This window comes from Stigmatopora argus, chromosome 8, assembly GCF_051989625.1.
Source record: "Stigmatopora argus isolate UIUO_Sarg chromosome 8, RoL_Sarg_1.0, whole genome shotgun sequence".
Classification (NCBI taxonomy): Eukaryota; Metazoa; Chordata; class Actinopteri; order Syngnathiformes; family Syngnathidae; genus Stigmatopora; species Stigmatopora argus.
Window position 1 is genome coordinate 11,543,652 of NC_135394.1, and position 20,567 is coordinate 11,564,218.

The following is a 20,567-nucleotide window of genomic DNA, read 5'->3' on the forward strand; positions in this document are numbered from 1 at the left end:
GAGCAGCTGAGCAACTCAATAGAAAGTCTTCGGCAACAGGGCTCGTCTACAAAAAAATAATAAAACTGGGATTTTTCATTACAAAGGGCCTGCTTGCTGTCCCGCCTGAACTAAAAGACTATGGAGAACGACCCGGATCAGGTAAATAATTTCTTCTATACAGTCTCGTGGTTGATTTTATCCAACATTTAAGTTGATTAGTTCAAGTCGATAGCTTAAACATCATTCCTGTTGGTTGGAACGATACACAGTATCATGGTGAATCATATCTATGGGCACAGTTTACACCATAAAATAGGAATATGAATCTTAAAAGTATTAAGACTATAGGCTAGAATCAAAATAAAAATGCCTTATAAAAAACATTACAATATATTCAGGAATAATTGTGAGGCTTTTTATAGATATTCCAATTTTGTGACATTCTCAGTATCAAAATGTTACAACAATACCACATTATGAATTATTTAGCAACTGTACCTGTCAGATTCATGGTTTTAATTTTATTGAATTATGTAGTATTGTTCCATGCCAAAAAAAAAGATAGTGTTTCACTGTTATTCGCAACTGAAAAATGCCAAACACGTTACGTATTATCTTAAAAGAACATCACAGATGCATAATCAATTAACCTTTTCTGAAACAGTCAGCACGTGATATTTGTCTCGTGACTTACTCTTCGAGTCCAACAACAATGACATTAACTCATTGGCTGCTTTTGATGGCGATGGTTGTCTAATCCGATTTGACTTAGAGGGCTGACAGCAATCATGCGATCACTGTCAGAACCCCCAATCAAAATGGATTGCACGTCCATGGCTGTCACTTGTAGTTGAACGTGATCCTTCAAACTCAGGTATGCCCATTGACATAAATTTGCTGCCTACCACTGCCATCGAAAGTGAACGAGTAAAAATGTTTTTAAATATAGTGTATTTAAAGCTCTGTAACTGTCACCATGCTATTTTTTTTCAACATGGTTTAAAGTTGTTCTGATACATTTGCTGAGACTAACATTTTTCTTTTTTTGCAGTCCTAGAATGACAGTAAGATAGCAGACTATAATTAGTCTACGTTTTCACCGTCATGACTACCATTCTTATGGACACATTGTTCATTTCATTAATTCATCCTCCGCTTATCCCCCTGTTTGAAAATGCAAAACGAAACAATGCATAATCATCTAACAATATCAGAGATCTAAAACTCTGAGGTATCGTCCCACTAGAGTCCTAAATAGTACTATTATGTAGCAATTTGCCTGGATGCCCCTTTTCATTGGATTGGATTGGATTGGATTGGATTGGATAACTTTGTTCATCCCGTGTTAGGGAAATTTCATTGTGACAGTAGCAAGAAAAGGCATAGTTATAAGTTAGACAGTACAGTCGCAAAGGCCGCAAAACAACAAAGCAAAAGCACAAAGTACAAATCAAAATAAATGGGATCATTAAGAATTACCAAATCAAATCATTAAGACAGAAAAGCAGCAAAAACACAAAACGAGCAAGAGTGGACGGAATAATGATTAAAATAAAATGTGGTCTTACAGTGAAGTAAATGTCCACCAGGATTAGGAAGCATACAAGAAACTGTTCAGGGAGGATCATGATAATAGGTCAAGCAGTCCCGGTGGTAACATGGGTGACCTTATGCTGTGTCTTTATGTACCTTTAAAAAGCATGAAGGAAACAACTTGTAAGTAAATGTCACGCTGACAGCAGGCATACATCGGCATGGAGCTGCTCGATTGGCTGTTTGATCAAAACGAGGGAATCCTCCGGCACGATGAAGCGGGACAACAACAGCAGCACTGGCCAATGCAAGACCCAAATGTGCGTGAGCCTGTCAATCATCTGCAAATAGCACCAAATGATCCGTCACCTGGGCATGTTATCAAATACAAAAGACAAGAAAAACAACAAGACCTTTCACCCCCTGCAGATGCTCCAGCTGGCTGAACAGGCGGATGCCGATTTCTTCAATGCCCTCCTAAGTGGAGGTGAATCTGTTTCAGGCTCGCCTCTCTGGCCCCCCTCACCGAGCGACAGCGGGATAAGTGAGGACCCTCCTTCGGACCAGATGGATAGCCCTCAGCGACCTGCTAGCCCCCCTGATGAACTCCATTGTTTGGGTTCCAAAGCATCCTTGGAGGCCCAAGTGTCCATGAAACCAAGTAAGTCAAGGAAATATTTGTAAAAAAATATATATATACCTGTAGTGTTCAGTTGCTTGGACATGGAGACGTTTAAATGAGTCTTTGGATTTTGGTATTATCCCTTTGTGATTGTTTATATTGTGTTGTTGCCAATTTTTTGTTGGTTGTTAATCTTTTCCAGTCCTTACTTTGTAAAGTACAAAACATTGATTTGCTGTAAAAAGATGTTACTCCATAGTCTAATCAAAATTTGTAACCTACATTCCTCGAAGTGAATCACAGCAATTTCTTCTTTGTGTGTGTTTGCGAAGACGTCTGGGAAACTGAGCTCTCCATGGGCCGGATAAGATATTCACAATATTCTTCAGATATTGACAAAGGCCCACTGTGTTCTGGCTCGGCTCTGACTGTTAAGGATCTGCTGCTCAGTGGCACTGCCGAGCCGGTAAGTGAGATGAGATGGGATGGGCGAAGAGTGGTTATATGCTACTCTGGTCATACGCTATTTACAATGACGCACTTATAAAGCATACATATTTATCCATTTTGGAGCTCGTTTACAGAATGTGTAAGCTCAGCGCTCTGCTTTCCTTAAACACGGAGACAAGCAGCAAAAATCATTGAGGGTTCTCAAAAGTTCATGCAGTCAGTGGCCAATTAAATGCTAATCTTTTAAGACTTTTTAAGTAAGGTCAGATAATTGGGTCTGAATACTTATATGTTTGCTTAAAACAGGTAAAGACTGAAAACTATGTATAGTACTCGTTTGTGGATATGGAGCGCTATCAATTTTTTTTTAGCATGGCTAAGAGGGGTTCAGTGACATATTAAGATATTAGGGTGCATCTTATTAAAAAAGTGCTTTTGTTTGTACTTTTTCCTAAACTATCTAAGCTGCTTAGAGCGCCTTGTTGTCACTCATGAGTGCACACACAACACGGAATTTTATTTTATTATTATTTTTTAAGACCTACAAATAACATCCATACAGGATTTGAATCATCCCATAACAGAATTAGATGACTGTTCATTCAGTGTTTGGCCAGTACCTTATCTCAACCATTAACTACTTTTTTAATGTTTCATACTCTCAAAGTAGGTGCCAGGTTAAGCATGGAAAATGCCAAAACTAAATCCTGGTTTTGCTACCCCCAAAATAGAATTAAAAGGTTTCTATACTTTATTTTGATCCAACCTTTATTATTCTTTAAATCTACCAGACTTACCTTTCACATTCTTCTCTAATTCTGGATCAAGCAAGCACCAATTACAGTTTACGCCAATACATTGATTCCCAATGCAGCAAGATATTTCGTTACTATTTTTAGCATCCTCTGCTAAATAGATTGGGGTTAAGAACATAATTATTTCAGTCATTTTATCTTAATTTTTCGGACCAGGTAATAGTCAGGAAAGCCAAATATCGATCCAATCTGTCCCAGTTGATTAAGCCGAATGGCAGAATGCAGACGGACTCATCAACCTCGTGTTACACTTGGTTTGGAGGCAGAAAAAGGGAAATGGCAGCAAGTGGCCTCTTAATTCAACTTGCCAGGCTGCAGGGAGAAATGGGGGGGTATCGGGCCAACGGCAGCAAGGCAATTTCGGTGTTGCAGTTTCATATATTTGTATTCACCTCTAAATGCCAGGCTCCACAACCATTCCAGCAGTCAATTCAAGAACTGATACTCAATGAAGATGAGCAGAAGCTCCTTGCAAAGGAGGGTGTGACTCTGCCTAGCCAACTGCCGCTTACCAGGGTTTGTTTTTCCAGTGAAACAACTTCAATAACTAGCAATCCCAATCTCAGAATGACTCCTTTTTGCAATTAGAGTGAAGAAAGGATCTTGAAGAAAATTCGCAGAAAAATCCGCAATAAGCAGTCAGCCCAGGAAAGCCGTAAAAAGAAGAAAGAATATATTGATGGACTGGAGAGCAGGTAACATTTCCACTTATGTATCACATTTATATGTACATGGCCCTAGGTTCAGTGTGAGTAAAATTCAATTCCAAGCCATTTAATTCATTCTGGTTATTTCCCTATCTTCTCTATTTTTAATATATTGGTCTTGAGAGTCAGCATTTCATTTCACTTGCCAACATTTTCAACTTTGTGTAGCGTAAACACTCACAATTTAAAAGTAAACTAGACTTAGAGGTTGTTTACACACAGATGCTCTGATCAAATCAGAAAACGGCACATTACAATTTTGGACGTTCCTGGGGTTTACTGTTTATAGCAACTGCATGTTCCTGAAACAAAGGGCAATAGATCTTTTTGGGCATGGGAGAAAGAAAGAAATAATTGAGTACGTCGGCGGGCATGACATGTCTTCATAGATATAGGGTTTTTTACTCTGTAATTGGCGATTCAATATCTTACTGACAAGTCTCGCAACCGCAAGTTTAATGTTGTTTTGTACTTAATGTCAAAATGTCACTACCAAGAGACCATTGTAATGTGTTTTTCCACTGTGTGCTCTTACCTTTAACTTCTATTATTTCTCTGTCTTCAGAATGGCTGCATGCAGCGCACACAACCAGGAGCTGCAACGGAAAGTGTCTCAGCTGGAGAAATGTAACCTGTAAGAGATTTTTAAAATATGACTTCCCTTTTGCCTTTCCTGTGTGAGCACCTGGCGCTGTTACACTAACAGATTCATCTACTTCACAACTGCTCCCCGATCTCCCTCTTCACCTTCATACATCTATTCTTTTGCAATTCTTATTTTCCCTCATAGTTATTTCTTTATGAATTTGTGTCCGCAGTTCACTAATGGAACAGCTGCGCCGGCTTCAGGCTCTGGTCATGAATACATCTAACAAGCCGGCCCAGACTGGGACATGCGTCCTGGTACGAAGTCATGTGCCAAGATGCTGCATTAAATATATCTTTTTTAAAGCGACATTACACAGAGCCAAATTATCAATGAGCCAAATAAAAGTCAGTCGCAGGAAGACGGCCTGTGGGACATAAGAAAAGAACACAAAAACACAATCTGCAAGTATAAAAGCTCCAATTGTGAATGGATGTCATGTTCAGCTTTTGATCAGTGCGATAGCACAGCATGCACCACCCGAGGCTATGAGGAAAGACTATTCCAAATTTGAGCTTTAATGAATATGAATGTGTGTCAGAACCGAGTCACTGAATACATTTTCATGTCAACTGGGGGAAGCATACAAATAGTACACAAAAAAAGCTCGGTCATGTTTCATGGATGGTTGCTTTTGGTTAATGGGATGATCAATTGTTCATTCAAATTAACGCAAAAATGCATCAGTTGAAGCTAATTCAGAATGAAAATAATGTGAAATCAAACAATCTTTTCAGTAACACATTAACTATGTAAACGGTAATTTGAGCTACAAATCATTTGTTTCAAAGTTCTTGTTTTTCTCAGTCATCCATCCTTTTTCTACACTGTTCATCAGCACCAAAAGTTGGGGGTGAGACTTTTGGCAATTGGAATTGAACTGGTTGTCAGCCAATCTCAACCTACATAGAGACAAGTGATAACCAAAATAAAAATAAAAATCATATATTTGACAATAAGTGGCAACAAAACATAGTAACACATCCAGTATAAAATATACAAATATAATGAGATCTTGCATGTTCGTCTATCTATCAGAATTGGTCTGTAAACCAATATTTTTTATCTATTTCAGGGTGAGGTTGCAGGCATGTAATTGTAAAAATGCATTTTGAAATATTACCAAGGACTATTATGCGAACATTAAAATTCAGCTAGAGTTGAAAATAGAATAGTAAGGACTATTTCATGCCGAGATGCTGTTGTTTTTGTAAGTCAGCAACTGTGCAAATGCTAAAATCGTAGAACCAAAGGTAATTAATTAGCTCGTACTGCCTCAACAGGCACTTAACTGGGGGATTCTTCTCAATGAATTATGCATCCTTGCAAAAAGCATTCTTTTAAATTGTCCTTTTTGTCCTCTGCTTTTGGCTTCTTTATCCCCCCCTCTTAGGTGCTCTTGCTGTCCTTTTCTCTAATCCTCTTCCCGAGCCTCAAGCCCTACGCTGACACCAAAGTCAGCCAAGGAGACTTCAGCCCAGTCAGAAGTGAGTAACCTTGAGTGGTAAATAGTGTGTCTACCTGACAGCCCGCCTGACACCCAAACAAAGTCCCCTATGTCTGACAGCACACACCCACCAACTCTACTCGCTCCCTGAGTAAAGGTCTCCTGGGAGGCTCGACTTGTTTCTTTATTAACTCATTCACAGCCAGGAACTGTGAGTGAATGATAACTGACAGTCCCTACGCGTTCAAATGTCATGTACAAATGCCATCTGCTGAAGTTCGGTAATGTTCCCTTCTTTACCCAGGTCGCGATCATCTGTGAATGCAATGTGCCGGTTTAGTTAACTCTAATACTTCTACAAAACGTACCACCTTGTTTAATCAGTAGTCCGGCACATTCTGTGGTTCTTTTACGTCTGAATGAAGCAGGTAATGTTCCGTCTCAGAGCACAGATGGCATAACTATCACGTGGTCACGCTACATTTCCCCTTAAATTAATCACCGTAAGACGAAATAACATTTGACAAGCAGAAAACAAAGGACTTATTAACTATATAGATGACAAACTACATCCGACAACTGTTTGCCAAATCTTTGGGTTTACGTAGATAGGAAAGACTGTTCCTGAATAGGATGGCATGAGACTCAGCTGTCAGTCTGTTTTTGTTTTCTTTGTATTATTAATTTTTTATACTAACGTCATGATTGAGAATGTGTTGCTGTTCACTCTGGTCTCCTCCAATTGAAGGAGTCGGATCAATGAAGTAATTTTCTGACATTCGTGCATCCATGAATGGCATTTGTCATATGTCAAACAATATTATGTTTATCCAGGTCTGTGTTGTCTGCCTTAGGCAGTTTACTGGATCAGTATAAATCTGTTATGCGCCAAGAAAATAAATTTAAGATCTTTAGCACAACCAGAATTCATACATGCCAAGGTGGACTCCATTATAAAGAAATAAGGATTTTATTGCACTTTAGAGTCCAAAAATAGTAAAAGGCTATGACATCATGTGTCTCAGTCTAGAGTAGCACGGTGCATGTCTGAAAGAGCCCGACTAGGATATATTCCACCTCACGGATCTTTGGCTAAATGTCACAATCTAGCGAGATGGCGGGTCATAACAGACAATAATGTTGCAGTATATTGTTTGAAGGAGTAGCTCTGATTTTATGCATTCAATATCTTATTCGAGCCCAATCGTAAAAATCAGCTTTGCCACATTTGCTTGCTTTATGACGGGTACTCTGTTTTCCTCCAGTCCAGTCACGGTCCCTGCAGGGGGTGCAGACCTCCCGTGTGCTTCACTTCATCGATTCCCCATCGCCTACCCAAGACGAATCAGAAAACGTGCATGGGCATTTCCCGGGGGATTCAGGACTGGAAATCACTGGCTTAATGGGGAACATGAAGCTCAATGGGGAAGTAGACGTCCTTTCTCCAAACTGCAGCCAGGAGGAGAGACTTGGCCATTTCCACGTAGACCCGCTCACCGGCCATGTTAACTCTGTAACTTTGGATCCAAGATGCTCGTCCCGGCTGCCGCCAAATGCAGATGACATGTAAAAAAAAACGATTCCTTTGAATTGTCAAAATATGGTTTTCTGAGAGGTGTTGTGTTTTTAATCCTGTCTTGGATTTCTTTTATCTGCAGTCTTATTTACTTTTTCCTCATTTGTGAGGCTCTTTTGTAACTTTGTATGTGCTTCTGAGTTTTAACTGATTTGCCAATTTGCATGATTTGTGACCATAGAAAACCTGTTTATTGTTCCGAAATGTATCAGTCCCATTTGTGGAAAAACTGTGCTCTTGTGACTGCACAAAACAACATTTTTACCCCACTACCTTTTTAATGATCAAAATTCATATTATCAAGTAATTCTTAGCACCTGTTCTCACCCTTCTTTTTTTCTAAAGTTTACTGTGAAACAAATACACAAAATAAAATGATTTTAACACTCAAACAGAAAATTTCCAACTTCTGTAAATTTAAGTCCATTCAAATGGGTGACAATCACATTTTCTTTGTACGTATGAATTCAAAATTCTCCAATAAAATACGTCACAGAAAACACCAGAGTCCAAGATAGCTTCTTTCCCCCTCCCTCGGGTGTTTCTGCCTGGAATACTCTGTTCCGATGCACAGACCAGACTTCTCTCAAAGGGCAAATATGTCATCAGGGACAGGGTCATTTTCACATAATTCAGCAAATAACGGTAAAGATATGGCCCTGGACTTTCCCTTTATGTGTTACAAAGTTATAAAAATTAATTACTACTGCTTTGTTTGCCACATATTATACTACATTTGGCACCAATTTTAAGAGAAATCTATTTGAGACACAAATACATTGAGAGCCAGTTTATGTTGAATTTGTCCACTCCGTTAGATGTCCAGAATCTAGTGTCACAGTTTATAGGAATGAAAAGTCGGGTTATGATTTATTTGTTTGTCTCTATTTAGAATGTGTTGTTTAGATTTGTTTCAATAGTATTTTCACTCAAGTTGTCTTTGAGAAAAATGCAAAAGAATTGCAACTGCAAACAGTTTTACTGATGTACCTTTCATATCAGTTAGTGTGTCTTTACCGTTATCACATGAGAAATACACCAAAAAATTCACAGTAAATACACCAGGTGGCTGGTGTGGGAGAAGTACCAGGATGTTGTCAGCCATATTGTCAACGCCAGCTAAGCAGAAGCCATGAGAATGAAACTAAAACCAAGGTAAGGACCATACCTGTGAAATGTCGTAACAATTCCATGTCTTTACCGATGTCCTAAAAACTTGGTGAACATAATTACTTTGCTTTTTAATGAACTGGGCATGGTGTATGCATGCAGAACACTATCATTTACTGAGTGCCAAGAAATACCATCTACCAATGTCAAAGGCTGAGGTGGAATGTTGTGTCTTTACCGTTAATAAATTTTGTCTTTACCGTTGTATGTTTAGAAACTGTGCTGTCTGCAAGAAATACATCAAAAAGATCTACAGGGATGGAACTGATGACATAAGGCAATCAAAGGAGCAAGTGTTATACCACGAATGGGAGAAGGGAGTAGAGACCAGAATGACAAATAATGGGCCAATTGATGTTGTTGTCATCCAGAAGAAAGAAAAATCTGTCACCATTGCGAAACTCTGTGATGACCTTGAGAAAGACCTTGTGGCTCTTATGGGGCACCAATATCGTATCATTCACCAGTACAAGGAGCTCAGACTAGTAAAATCCAGGTTAAATTTTAATTAATTATGTTTTCATTAAAGTTCCAGCTAAGATATTTCCAGGCAGTGCTAGTGTTGCTAATTAGAGATAATCAGAATGCTTGAATTGCATTTTGTAAATTATTCATTTTCTGAAAGTGTCTTTACCGTTATTTGCTGAATTATGTGAAAATGACCCGACAATAGAAAGGGAAAAAATTCGGCCAAAGGTAGAATAGACAAGCCGTTATCACCAGACTTCACGGCCACTTATTGACATGTTGACGTATTTACTAAAATGACTGCATGAAAGGGTTGTGGTGGCTCATTGAACTGGAAATTTCAAGATCTGAAATATCAAGGGATGCTGTGAAAAGAAAAAAAAATGTCAGCAGACAATGAGATGAAAGTCAGCACTGATCATGAGAAAAATGATTACTGACTAGCGAAAGGAATGTGAATCGAAGGCCCCTTTGACACAAAATGTTAGTGTAGGTCCCTTCATAGTGTCTTTTTTTCAGACTGTGAGTTTCAAAGTTGCTAGTGAATAATGAAAATGATCCTCCAAAGAGATAACGGACTTAGTTTTCCTTTCTCTGTGCAATCGACTTTTTTGTCACCTCCACCAGAAAAGGGGACCTCTGTTTTGTAGCTCTTTTAATCAGGGTGAAAGTGTGTCGCTCACAAGTTTCTTCATTCAGGACTTTAACGCATCGCTTTGATTATGGATGTTCCCCGAGGAGGGTCTCCACCCAGATGAGCTGCCTCGGGTGGGAGCGGGCCATAAGAGGAGTGATGTCCATCAAAGGCAAAAGGCCAAACCGATTCATCTTTAATCTACTAATAGGATTTAAGTTTCAAGGTGAGAACTCGATGCTTCTTCGGTAACAACACGCCTTTGCCAAATATGTTGAGCCAAAGAGGAAATGAGAAGGAAACTGAGATGGTAGTCACCCGATACAGAGTGAAACTATATTTGTTTTGCTCACGGTGCTGAATTTGAGAGAGTCGCGTATTCATCAGAAAATAACACAACACACTCCCAACGAAATACAGTTATTTCTTTTTCGCACAGTTAGATTATATTTGGGTGTTTGTGCCTTCATTCAATCTGTGAGTACAGCTATCTTTTACCTTTGTACATTTCTCCGGAGGGAAGAGTGACCTCACAAAGACAAGATGTCCTGTTTTATCCTTCTTGAACTCTTTCCGTGCCTTTGAATTGGAATCAGTTTGTTACTAGTAGTATATATCCAAGGACTCCTTCTACTTCAAAGGGATTGGACCCAACCTTAAATGGCAGCCATTAAGTTAAAGTGCCTTGTCCGGTGCAGCCTTAAACAGGATATTGGGATTTGTTCTTCCTGTTGGAGTTGCTCCTGAACATAACACACTCCTCTATTTTCACCATTTTCGCATATTTAGTTTTACACAAGGTTAGTTTGCACATTAAAAGTCATAAATGTTTCTACTTTTGGTAAAAAAAGGAATCATTGATAAAATAATAGAACTGTGAACAAATCATTGCTGCCTTCTTCTGATTCCTATTCTGTTAAACTTATCTGACATCACAATAATTCAGATTAAAAAAAATGTTTTTTATGAATAATGACTTTAATTGTTATTTATATTAGCCGCTTCGATTCAACGGTAGTTGGTGCTGGACCTTTTGCAAATATTGAAATAACTAAATATCGCTTTTGGTGTTGTGGAAAAAACTGGGGGCTTCCACGGAGTGTAAAAGTGGAATTGTTCTGCCAGTCATATTGCAATTCTGGCGTGGAAAAAGGAACACGCATTATTCATTGGAAATTATGTTCACACCGTTTATGCAAAATGTGTTAACTTCCTCCAGCACACCTGATGATTCGGCATGGCACACTTGCTGGGCTTCTACTTATCCATGAATAGAAGGTGGGAAAGAAATTGGATGGGTGGATGTTTGTCTGTTTCATCGTTTATGTAAGTCGAGGTTAAATCTGCTAGACGAGGATTAGTTTGTGACCAAGTTTGACAAGGATTTTCGATTTTCCAGGACTTGCCATGTACGTTGTGTAATTATAAGCTTTGCGCCTGTTTGGTAATTGGGCGAAATCAGTCTCATTAGTCTTCTTCCAGTATTAACTGCTCCTCATCCGTCTGCTGCCTGGACGCCACTTATCAGCTTTGCTACAATCTGTAAGCTATCCAAATATCAGGCTGACGCGTGACGCGAGAGCGGAAATTACAAGTGACACAATGGAAAATCATTTGGGTGGATTTTTTTCCAACGCTGCCCATTTTTTTCTGAGACATTTGGACAAAGTTTGCCTTGCTCTAATCCAAAACAAACATTCAGACAGAATTCATTAATACTGATGTAGGTGTGCTCACAGCTCCAAATAGTTGGTGTTATTCATGTAAAAAGTACACATTAGGGCTTATTTATTGACTTTTCTCTTGTGAAATTACAACGTTTAGATGTATTCAGTATTCTTTTTTTTTTTTTTTACTAAATTGTTGTTAGTATTTGTATGTAGTATACTGTAATCATAGGCTATATTATATAGGGTACTCGGCCGTTTGGTCGCCGGACTTTTGGTCGCCGGACGTTTGGTCGCCCAAAAGGTAAAGGAAAGGTGTATTGATAATTACCATTTAAAATTGTTGCTCAAATTCCCTAAATACAAACTGCGAATTATTATTTAGTCATACTTAAGAAAGAAAAGCTCCAAATTTCCCGTACTTTTATTGTCTTTTGTTGGAGAACTTGTTAAGACCCTGACTGACATCCCTTTCTAAGGGGACAACTCATGTACATACAAACTCTTATACACTCACACGTCCACTCAGTGAAACTCCTCAGGGCCATTGTTGGCTTTTATTGATGTGTAGACCGTGTTGTTTTACCTTGTTTTGTCGCCGGACTTTTGGTCGCCGGACGTTTGGTCGCCCGTTGTTTGGGTCCGGGCGACCAAACGTCCGGCGACCAAACGGCCGGTCACGATTATATAGTAGTGTTTAATGTTATCTGATGGTGTAGTGGTTCACATGACTGACTTCTTGCATGCTAGGCTGATTGAACACTCCAAATTGTCCCTAGATATGAATGTGTATATGGTTGTTTATCTCCTCGTGCCCTGTAATTGGTTGGCAACTGATTCAGGGTGTTTTTTATTTTGTAAATATTTGCCAGTCATCTTCTTCTTATGTCATGCAAAACTGTTTTCTCATCTTCTCATTAATTAATTGGCTGCCCATGGCTGTGATACACATCCAGTTGGTTTGAAATGGAACTGATCACTACTAGCCAGTAAGCCCATGAATTAACATCTCTGGCATGTCTCAGAAGATTTTTGTAGCAAAAGTATTGGGTTATTATATACTCACCCCAAAAAATAAAACTAAATAATACTGTGCTTGGCAGATATTGTCTGCTATACATTAACCATTGCTTTGTTTTGTTTTTTGCCTGTTTAATGTTTAAGAAGAAAGCAGGGCCTACAATTACTCATATAGAGTGTGCATGCTATAAGAGTGACATTTAGGATACATTTTGTCGGACAAAATAATTACAGTTTTATGGTACACGCCTCCAAAGACGTACTCTCAGTCATCGATGGTGCATCACGGGCAAATGCAGCAATCCAAGTAGACATTTTGACACTAATTAGTGTGGGTTTTTTTTTTCTTTGAGTCATGGCATTGAACTACAAAAAAAGAGAATTGACAGCATCTTATCAAAGCTATTCACATTCTGACGAGGTTTGCCAGTCACAAGAAACTATTTCTGCCTCTCATCATTGCATCCCAATTGTAGTTGTTATGTAAATGTTATGGTAAAATTTGCCACATGGGAACGGGAAGTGTTTTAAAGTCGATTTAGATGCTGCAGTCAGTTGTCTTTTCAAGACGTTTGAGAAAATAGATTGCATTCCCATTTGGTACGGAGTTAAATATGGAAAACATTTAACAGTGCTAACACTTCCATACTTTTCATATTGCAATTAACCGGTCAGTTTAATAGGCTTATCTGAGTATGCAAACACATACCAAAGTTGCATTCAAAATTCTGCCACTTCAAGAAACGGTCAGCTTTCAGTGATCCTTTTCAAATGTTCCAATCTCTTCATACATTTAAACTAAACTGATGGCAATTTAAAACTCTTTAAACTCTGAGCCTTTAATGGTCCCAAAGAACAAAAACGACAAAATGTATTTGTCATAAATTTGCATAATTTATATGATACGTCCATTTTTATCATGGAGAAAATATCGTATTGCTCAAAATTCATGTATCAAATAACATATGTTTAGCTATATATAGGTTTAAACTCACTTTGAGTGATTCACTGATTTCACTGCCATTGACGACAAGAGAATACCAATCCATTTGACTAAGTGCAGTGATTTTAAATTCCAAGAGATGGATTTTCTCATTGTTATCAATGTTGGTCTTTAAGAAAAAGGGGATGGCTTTTACAATTTTACAGCTGTTATTTGGATAAAAAATACCCCACGGGGTCAATTCACAACCCGGAAGTGACACTATTTTCAGGTAGGGACCTCTAGCCAAAAAGAAGAGTAACCTCCTGTCAACGGTCAAATGAAAAGGCATTTTTGCCTCTCTAAAATAGTCTGAACTGCATGACAAGTAGTAATGGCTGCCAATAGTTTTAGGGGGGTGGTCGTATTTGTTCTCATCAAATTGTCAACGGCATGTTGTACCAAAACAATCAATAGGTGTAAATGAGTTAATCACAGGAGGTGGCGTTCCAGTGAGATTTCCTTTTATATCATTTGATGTTACTTCACCTCTTCAAGCTATTGTCACTTAATTTTTTATTCCTGTTCTATTGCCTCGCTCTGATTCTTCCACTAATAAGGCAAGTCACGAATTGTTTGGGGTTGTTTTCCATTATTGTTAATTATTGGATCACGTTAAGAAGCAAATTGAGAAATTTCCCAGAGGCTGCCTGATAAGAAAAGACGGAGCTCACCTCAGCACAGTCGAATTGATAGTGCAGTGTGATAAAATTTAATTTGGAAGACTGGGTAAGGAGGTAGTTATGATTGCAAGCCAATTGAGATGCACTGAGTCGTTTCATATAAATGAAATATCTCTTGATAATGGAACGATTAAGTTAACTTTTTGTGTTGCTTATGCAAAGATGTGGGCTAACAATCAGCACTTGTGTTTGAATGCCGTTGTCCATGACAACTGCAGTTTAAGCCTGAGCCATTCAGGTAATTACTTGAAACCTTTAGTGAAGGGTGGCATTCTTTCTTCCAAATTCTGTTTGGACTTGACCGACATGACCGGTTAGAAATTGACAGCTTCTTGATGATTTCAACAACAACAAAAGAAAACAATATATATCTCTCTCTTATTAAGAATCTTAAACATCATGCTATAGTCAAAACCTGTTCATCGTTTCCCCGTACTAATGGTGCATATTCAGCACTTTTAATGACTCCTGTAATCAACATCATTTGTCTCTCTATTTAAGCCCTGTGTGTTTGCCAGTCTTTGTGGGATCGTCCGCTTTGTTTGCCTCATGGTAAGTTGCCATGCTACGTTGCAAGTTCCTCGTTTCCCCATGTCTTATACGTTTGGTTTGGTTTTAAGTCGTTATTTTCTTGAATCCCCTCCTGCCTCAGTCATTAAAATTTTTGTTTAGAGCATTCCACGCACACTCCTTGATTGCTTCCATGCTCAACACAAGACATAACAAAAAGTTGAGTCATAGATAAATCGAGCGCTATCGAAAATCCAGAAAAGTTACAGGATTTACCTTACACAAATACAGTCATATATGGCCTCTAACAAGCCTCTAAGGTATTTTTTTTTAAACTTTCATGGTATTCTAATGAATGCCCTGCAAAGGATTATATAAATATTTTAAAAATCTTTCTTTCTTGCTTCCTCTTTGTCTTCCTTCCCTCCTCCTCCCTATTGTGGCAGATGATACGGTATGAGCATATTCACATTATGAACTTATTCATTGAAACGGATGACGCTTGTATAATGAGGGTCCACTGTAAATGCACAATGACTTTAGGCTAGGCTTGTGTCATAAACGAATGTTCTTAACCATGAAATGTGAGCTTGCATTTTTATCCAAATTTTAGTCAGATATTTTTTTCTTGAGGCTTGAGACTCACTGACGTCACAGTTACATTAGAAATAGGTTTTATATTGCAAGCACATGAAAGAAATTGTACAGAATGTGCCTTAGGTACGGCATAGCTTATTTCTTTACATTCCATTAAGAAGTGATTCGTATGCTTCTGCTGAAATGTCAACTGTTTATGTAGCTACGTTGACATTTCTTACTCATAAAGTTAAACCTGTCATGGTTTTTACGAGTTTTGAAGATGACAAGACGCGCAACGAAATGGATTAGCCTGTTAAAACTGAGAATGATGATTTGTGAGTGTGTTTTTAATTTAAAATGTCAGCTCCATTCAACTTCCATCTTGGATCAAGCTAAGCTTGGTTGACAGGTGTACAGCTTGTTTGATGCAAAGTGCAAAGCGTGAAAAGTGAAACTTCCCGAGAGCTTATTGTCGTAAATGCTTCCATCAGGGAGCAATTGAAGAAATTGGACAAACAAAAACAAAAATTTGGTATTTCCCCTTTATTTTGAATCATGTCAACCAACTGAATTTGAAGTTTTCATCGTAATATATAGTTTTTTTTCCTGCACAGCAACGGAATTACAAATCCCCAACAATAAGGGCAATGATTGAAAAAAAAGTTACATTTATAGTTATTAATTCTGTACTTGAATGAGTTTGACAAATGAGTACTTCATATACTAAATATTATATATATATACATTAAAATTGACTTATTTTTGGATAACAACACTGGTGGATAACAGTTATATTTATAAATGTATGTGTGTAAAATGTATCTTAAAGTAAGGCAGAAGTAGTGTAATACACAACAATTTAGAGTCACTAATATTGCCCAACCATTTTCAGCAATACAGTAATCCATTGCATTCTCAATGGGCTCCCTTCACACACCCACACAAAACTGACAAGAACACTGAGTCACAATGATTGTTAAGCCCCTTTGTAATGGACATGCCAGGGGACTTTGATGTAGAACGGGGTATCAGAGCATGACTTCTTTATTCGCCGCCCAGATGGTGCAGAGACAAGCGGCGTCAGCGGAGCTGAGCTGTTACGCGCACCCTGGCAAGGCGATAAGCAAAGGCGCACAGAGCGACGAATCGCAGAGAGGAGGAGGAGAGGAAGCTCATCTCAGCGGGAGGCAGCTTTTATAGCAACCTGACGAACATAACTGAGGAATAGGCAGCGCCGTGCTGCCTTCCCAGCAGCCTTGCCTTCTGTTTCAAGATCCCTCGGCCATCCAACTTTGCCTCGGCGGGAGATGTGATCAAGTGGATCCAAAATGAATGAGACCGGAGCGCCAACTCTGGCTCCGGAGCCATGTGAGCAGCAAATGACGCCGGAGGACAACAGCGGGAACTGTAGTGCGAGTTCTGGTGGGAACCTGTCGCTGCACTGTTGGCTGCAGCTGCTCACAAAGGAGTCCAGTACGGAATTCCAAGGGGATACTTCTAGTCTGGTGGTACGTGTGATGATTGCGTGCGTCTACTCGGTCGTCTGCGCCTTGGGGCTGGTGGGGAACGTGCTGGCACTCTATCTGCTGCACTCACGTTACAGGCAGAAGCAATCGTCCATCAACTGCTTCGTGATGGGGCTGGCCATCACCGATCTCCAGTTCGTCCTGACGTTGCCCTTCTGGGCAGTGGACACGGCACTGGACTTTCGCTGGCCCTTTGGCCGAGTCATGTGCAAAATTATTAGTTCCGTGACCACCATGAACATGTACGCCAGTGTTTTCTTCCTGACTGCCATGAGCGTGGCGCGGTACTATTCCATCTCGTCGGCGCTCAAGATGCACAGCAGGAGAGCAGCGGCCACCCGTGCCAAGTGGACCAGCCTCGGCATCTGGGCTGTGTCTCTGTTGGTCACGTTGCCTCACGCCATTTATTCCACCACCGCCCAGGTGTCAGATGAGGAACTTTGCCTGGTTCGCTTCCCAGATATGGCCAACTGGGACCCGCAGCTTCTTTTGGGCTTGTACCACCTGCAAAAAGTCCTTCTCGGCTTCCTCATCCCTCTGATCATCATCAGCGTCTGCTACCTACTTCTCTTGCGCCTGGTCCTCAGTCGCCGCATTTCAGGGGCCGGTGGGCCAGAGGTGGAGCAAGGTCGTCAAAATCGTCGTTCCAAAGTGACCAAATCCATTGTGATTGTGGTTCTGTCCTTCTTTCTGTGCTGGCTTCCCAATCAGGCACTGACACTGTGGGGGGTGCTCATCAAGTTTGACCTTGTGCCCTTCAGCAAGGCTTTCTACAACGCGCAAGCCTATGCCTTTCCGCTGACCGTGTGCCTGGCACACACCAACAGTTGCCTAAATCCGGTGCTCTACTGCCTGATCCGCCGCGAGTTCCGGGCGGGCCTCAAGGAGATCGTCCTCCACACCACGCCATCCCTCAGGGGCTTGACTCATCTGCTCCGACGCAGAGGCAAAGTGGCAGAGGTCCCCCCCGTCATGGTGCTGGTCCAAATGGAAGTGTGAGCAGCAGACAGATGATGGATTGATAGCATGAAAACAGTTTATCAATAGATTTAAAGCGCCTGCCATTGTCTGTTTGCAAAGGATGGCATCACCCAAATCCCTTTCGAGACAGCAAATGCCAACACCTTTATTTATATTCCGCTTTTGTGAGCATGATCATCCCGCTCGACGCAACGGGACGTGACCCATTTTTCCCCTTTCCTTCGAGACTTTGTGCTTTTATGTTCTCATTCGTTCTTTTTCTCGCACCGTCTATTTGTCCCTATGTGACAGACACTGCTTGTGATGCCCCCCCTGGAAAATACGTAATCATGAATATGTATCAATGTCAATCATAAAGAGATTTGGAGAGTCACCGCACTTGCCACGAAATGAGCTCCAGGGTTACGTGGTGTAATACTCGGCATTTGGCGCAGCTTAAGCTCTCTGACTGTAGATTGAGGTTGTAAATGAAGAGCCAATTCAGACTAATATCTTGTGTCCATGATTGGGAAACAAGTATCGGAAGAGTGTCCTGGGTCCTGCAATTGTAATGTGCTTGTTCTGTTTGTCAATGTACATGTGGTGATAACACAACATTGTCAGAAGAAATTTTCAAAGCAAAAAAGGCAGTAAAGTTTTGGAGTTCTGGTTGGAACTAATCAAAATGGATAAACCATTCATTCTCATTCACACATATGTCAGCTTTGATTTCTTTGTCAAAATAAAGAAATGATGAATTATTTTAAGGGTCAAGGTATTAAACAAATGTTGCCAAATAGTTGCAGTCTTTTGGTTTCAGACGACTGCTTCATTTCAGAAATTATTTAAATAAAAAGCAGAACTCAGCCATGAATATAACATCAAAATATATAATTGAGGTGATGCATATTCATGTATTATTGCACTGCCAGCATGCCATTGAAATCATTTGCAGCCCATTTATTGCCTCAAACCTTTATATCAAGGCCATTGTGAACAGGTTATGCAACCCCGCGCACCAGAAAAAGTCAAGGGCCCTGGAATCAAATCATGGCAGACGTAATGCCAGCGAATAGCTTATTCTTGTACAAAGAATCAATATATCAATTGGTGATCTGTAACTCTAGTGAAAGGACACATAAGGTAACAAATGATGCCATTTTTACATAAGTTTTAACCTTTGCACACAAAGATCTTTACTTTTCTATTTGCTAAAATGAATACGAATAGCAGGCTTCCTCAATAGTGTGGCAGCATTACGCTTCCATTTTTCCTTTCATTTGTAACATTGTGTCCAACCTCCATAGATTGGTTAAATTTAAGTTGCACTCTTCATGAAGATGAACATTGCATTTCAAGGTAGCATAAATGCATGATGTCACCGAATCAGGTCACAGCAAATGTGTCAACTTATGTTGTTTTAAGCATCACAGAACAAGTTTTGTTTCACCATTTTGAAATTCTAGTTTATAGAATCTGCAACACCTCTAGGGATTGTGGATTTTTCAACAATACATTTAAATAATTCCACAGTTCCTGGAAATCTAATTACTTAATATACCGAAATGATGTTGAATAAAGTACTACATAGCTTGGGAAACATCAAAAGGTAATATTTTCAAAAACAGATGATAGATTTAAAATATATTTTTAATAGAATGTCATTCTGAAACTAATTGACAGGAAATTGATTGTCTTTTAAAATATACAAACTGAGGAGCACTCTGTCTTGAATACATTTAAATTAATATAGTTTTGGAGGGAATTTTTACCAAGCCAACATCCAGTGAGTAACTCTTCTTCCTCACTGCTGACATTACATCAGGGGACTATATGTTGGCGGGCCATTAAAACCATTATTGCGGTGGTTAGAGGAAGGGAAAAAACTGGTTATGTATGACTATTGTTTTTGATTGAAAGAAGCAAATAAAGGCTTGAGAAATCTTTGTGTCAAGATTGTAAGGCGTTATTATTGTGGGCTCAGCTGCATTATTGTGGCCATTCTTGAAGACGCTTTGGTGTTGACTATGCCTCGTCCTCGACTCAATCAAGCCAAGAGCACACAGAAAAAAAATCCCTTTGTGCGCAGTACAATGAAAATATGTTGCTGTTTCGGTCACACCATTAAAACTTTGCAGTTCTTGTCAATACTTGCAGGAAAATCTGTAAGTGGCCTTGTGATGTGTTCCTACTCATTTAGAAGTTAACACTAAGTTGCTTAACTACGTCAAGTAATGGAAACAAGCCTACTTAGAGACTATAAGATGTTCTTTTCTGGGAATTTAAGAGTGAATCCAGGGTAGAATAAGCGACAGACAAAAGAGTACGATAGAGAGTGAATGAATGAATTTGAGAAAATTTATTGGATCTGGCATTTTGAGGTCAATAAAGACAGTGTAAGAAGTCACTGGCCTGTGCAAATCAAAAACCACCAAACCGGACAGAAAAGATGCTCTGTGTTATTATTTTACGCATCTTTGAGTATCCCGAAATTCAACATCTAACTCTCTTTATATTATTTGGGCCTGAGAAAGGCCTCGTCCACTTTATTTTTTATTTCGTTGTTGTAATACTCATTGTTCAATAATAG

At 39.5% G+C, this 20,567-nt stretch overlaps 3 protein-coding genes across 4 annotated transcripts; all 3 read left to right on the forward strand.

The window, feature by feature from the left end:
* On the forward strand, positions 1 to 8,213 carry creb3l3a (cAMP responsive element binding protein 3-like 3a). Of its 2 annotated transcripts, none has more exons than XM_077607559.1 (10): positions 1 to 141; positions 1,725 to 1,835; positions 1,945 to 2,176; positions 2,470 to 2,603; positions 3,808 to 3,918; positions 3,991 to 4,097; positions 4,675 to 4,743; positions 4,928 to 5,012; positions 6,149 to 6,242; positions 7,468 to 8,213. In XM_077607559.1, the coding sequence occupies exons 1-10, from the start codon at positions 121 to 123 to the stop codon at positions 7,770 to 7,772; spliced, it is 1,269 nt and encodes a 422-aa protein (XP_077463685.1). In that variant the 5' UTR covers positions 1 to 120; the 3' UTR covers positions 7,773 to 8,213. The 2 variants fall into 2 exon arrangements, with proteins under 2 accessions (XP_077463685.1, XP_077463684.1); XM_077607558.1 differs by having other exon boundaries at positions 42 to 141; positions 1,722 to 1,835.
* A 275-nt stretch (positions 8,214 to 8,488) lies between these two features.
* LOC144078932 (uncharacterized) lies at positions 8,489 to 9,608 on the forward strand. Its single transcript, XM_077607399.1, has 2 exons — positions 8,489 to 8,933; positions 9,163 to 9,608. Exons 1-2 carry the CDS (start codon positions 8,911 to 8,913, stop codon positions 9,458 to 9,460), a joined length of 321 nt encoding a protein of 106 aa, XP_077463525.1. The 5' UTR covers positions 8,489 to 8,910; the 3' UTR covers positions 9,461 to 9,608.
* A 5,001-nt stretch (positions 9,609 to 14,609) lies between these two features.
* rxfp3.2b (relaxin family peptide receptor 3.2b) lies at positions 14,610 to 18,776 on the forward strand. Its single transcript, XM_077608223.1, has 2 exons — positions 14,610 to 14,954; positions 16,551 to 18,776. The coding sequence occupies exon 2, from the start codon at positions 16,820 to 16,822 to the stop codon at positions 18,014 to 18,016; it is 1,197 nt and encodes a 398-aa protein (XP_077464349.1). The 5' UTR covers positions 14,610 to 14,954; positions 16,551 to 16,819; the 3' UTR covers positions 18,017 to 18,776.
* Positions 18,777 to 20,567: the final 1,791 nt, after the last annotated feature.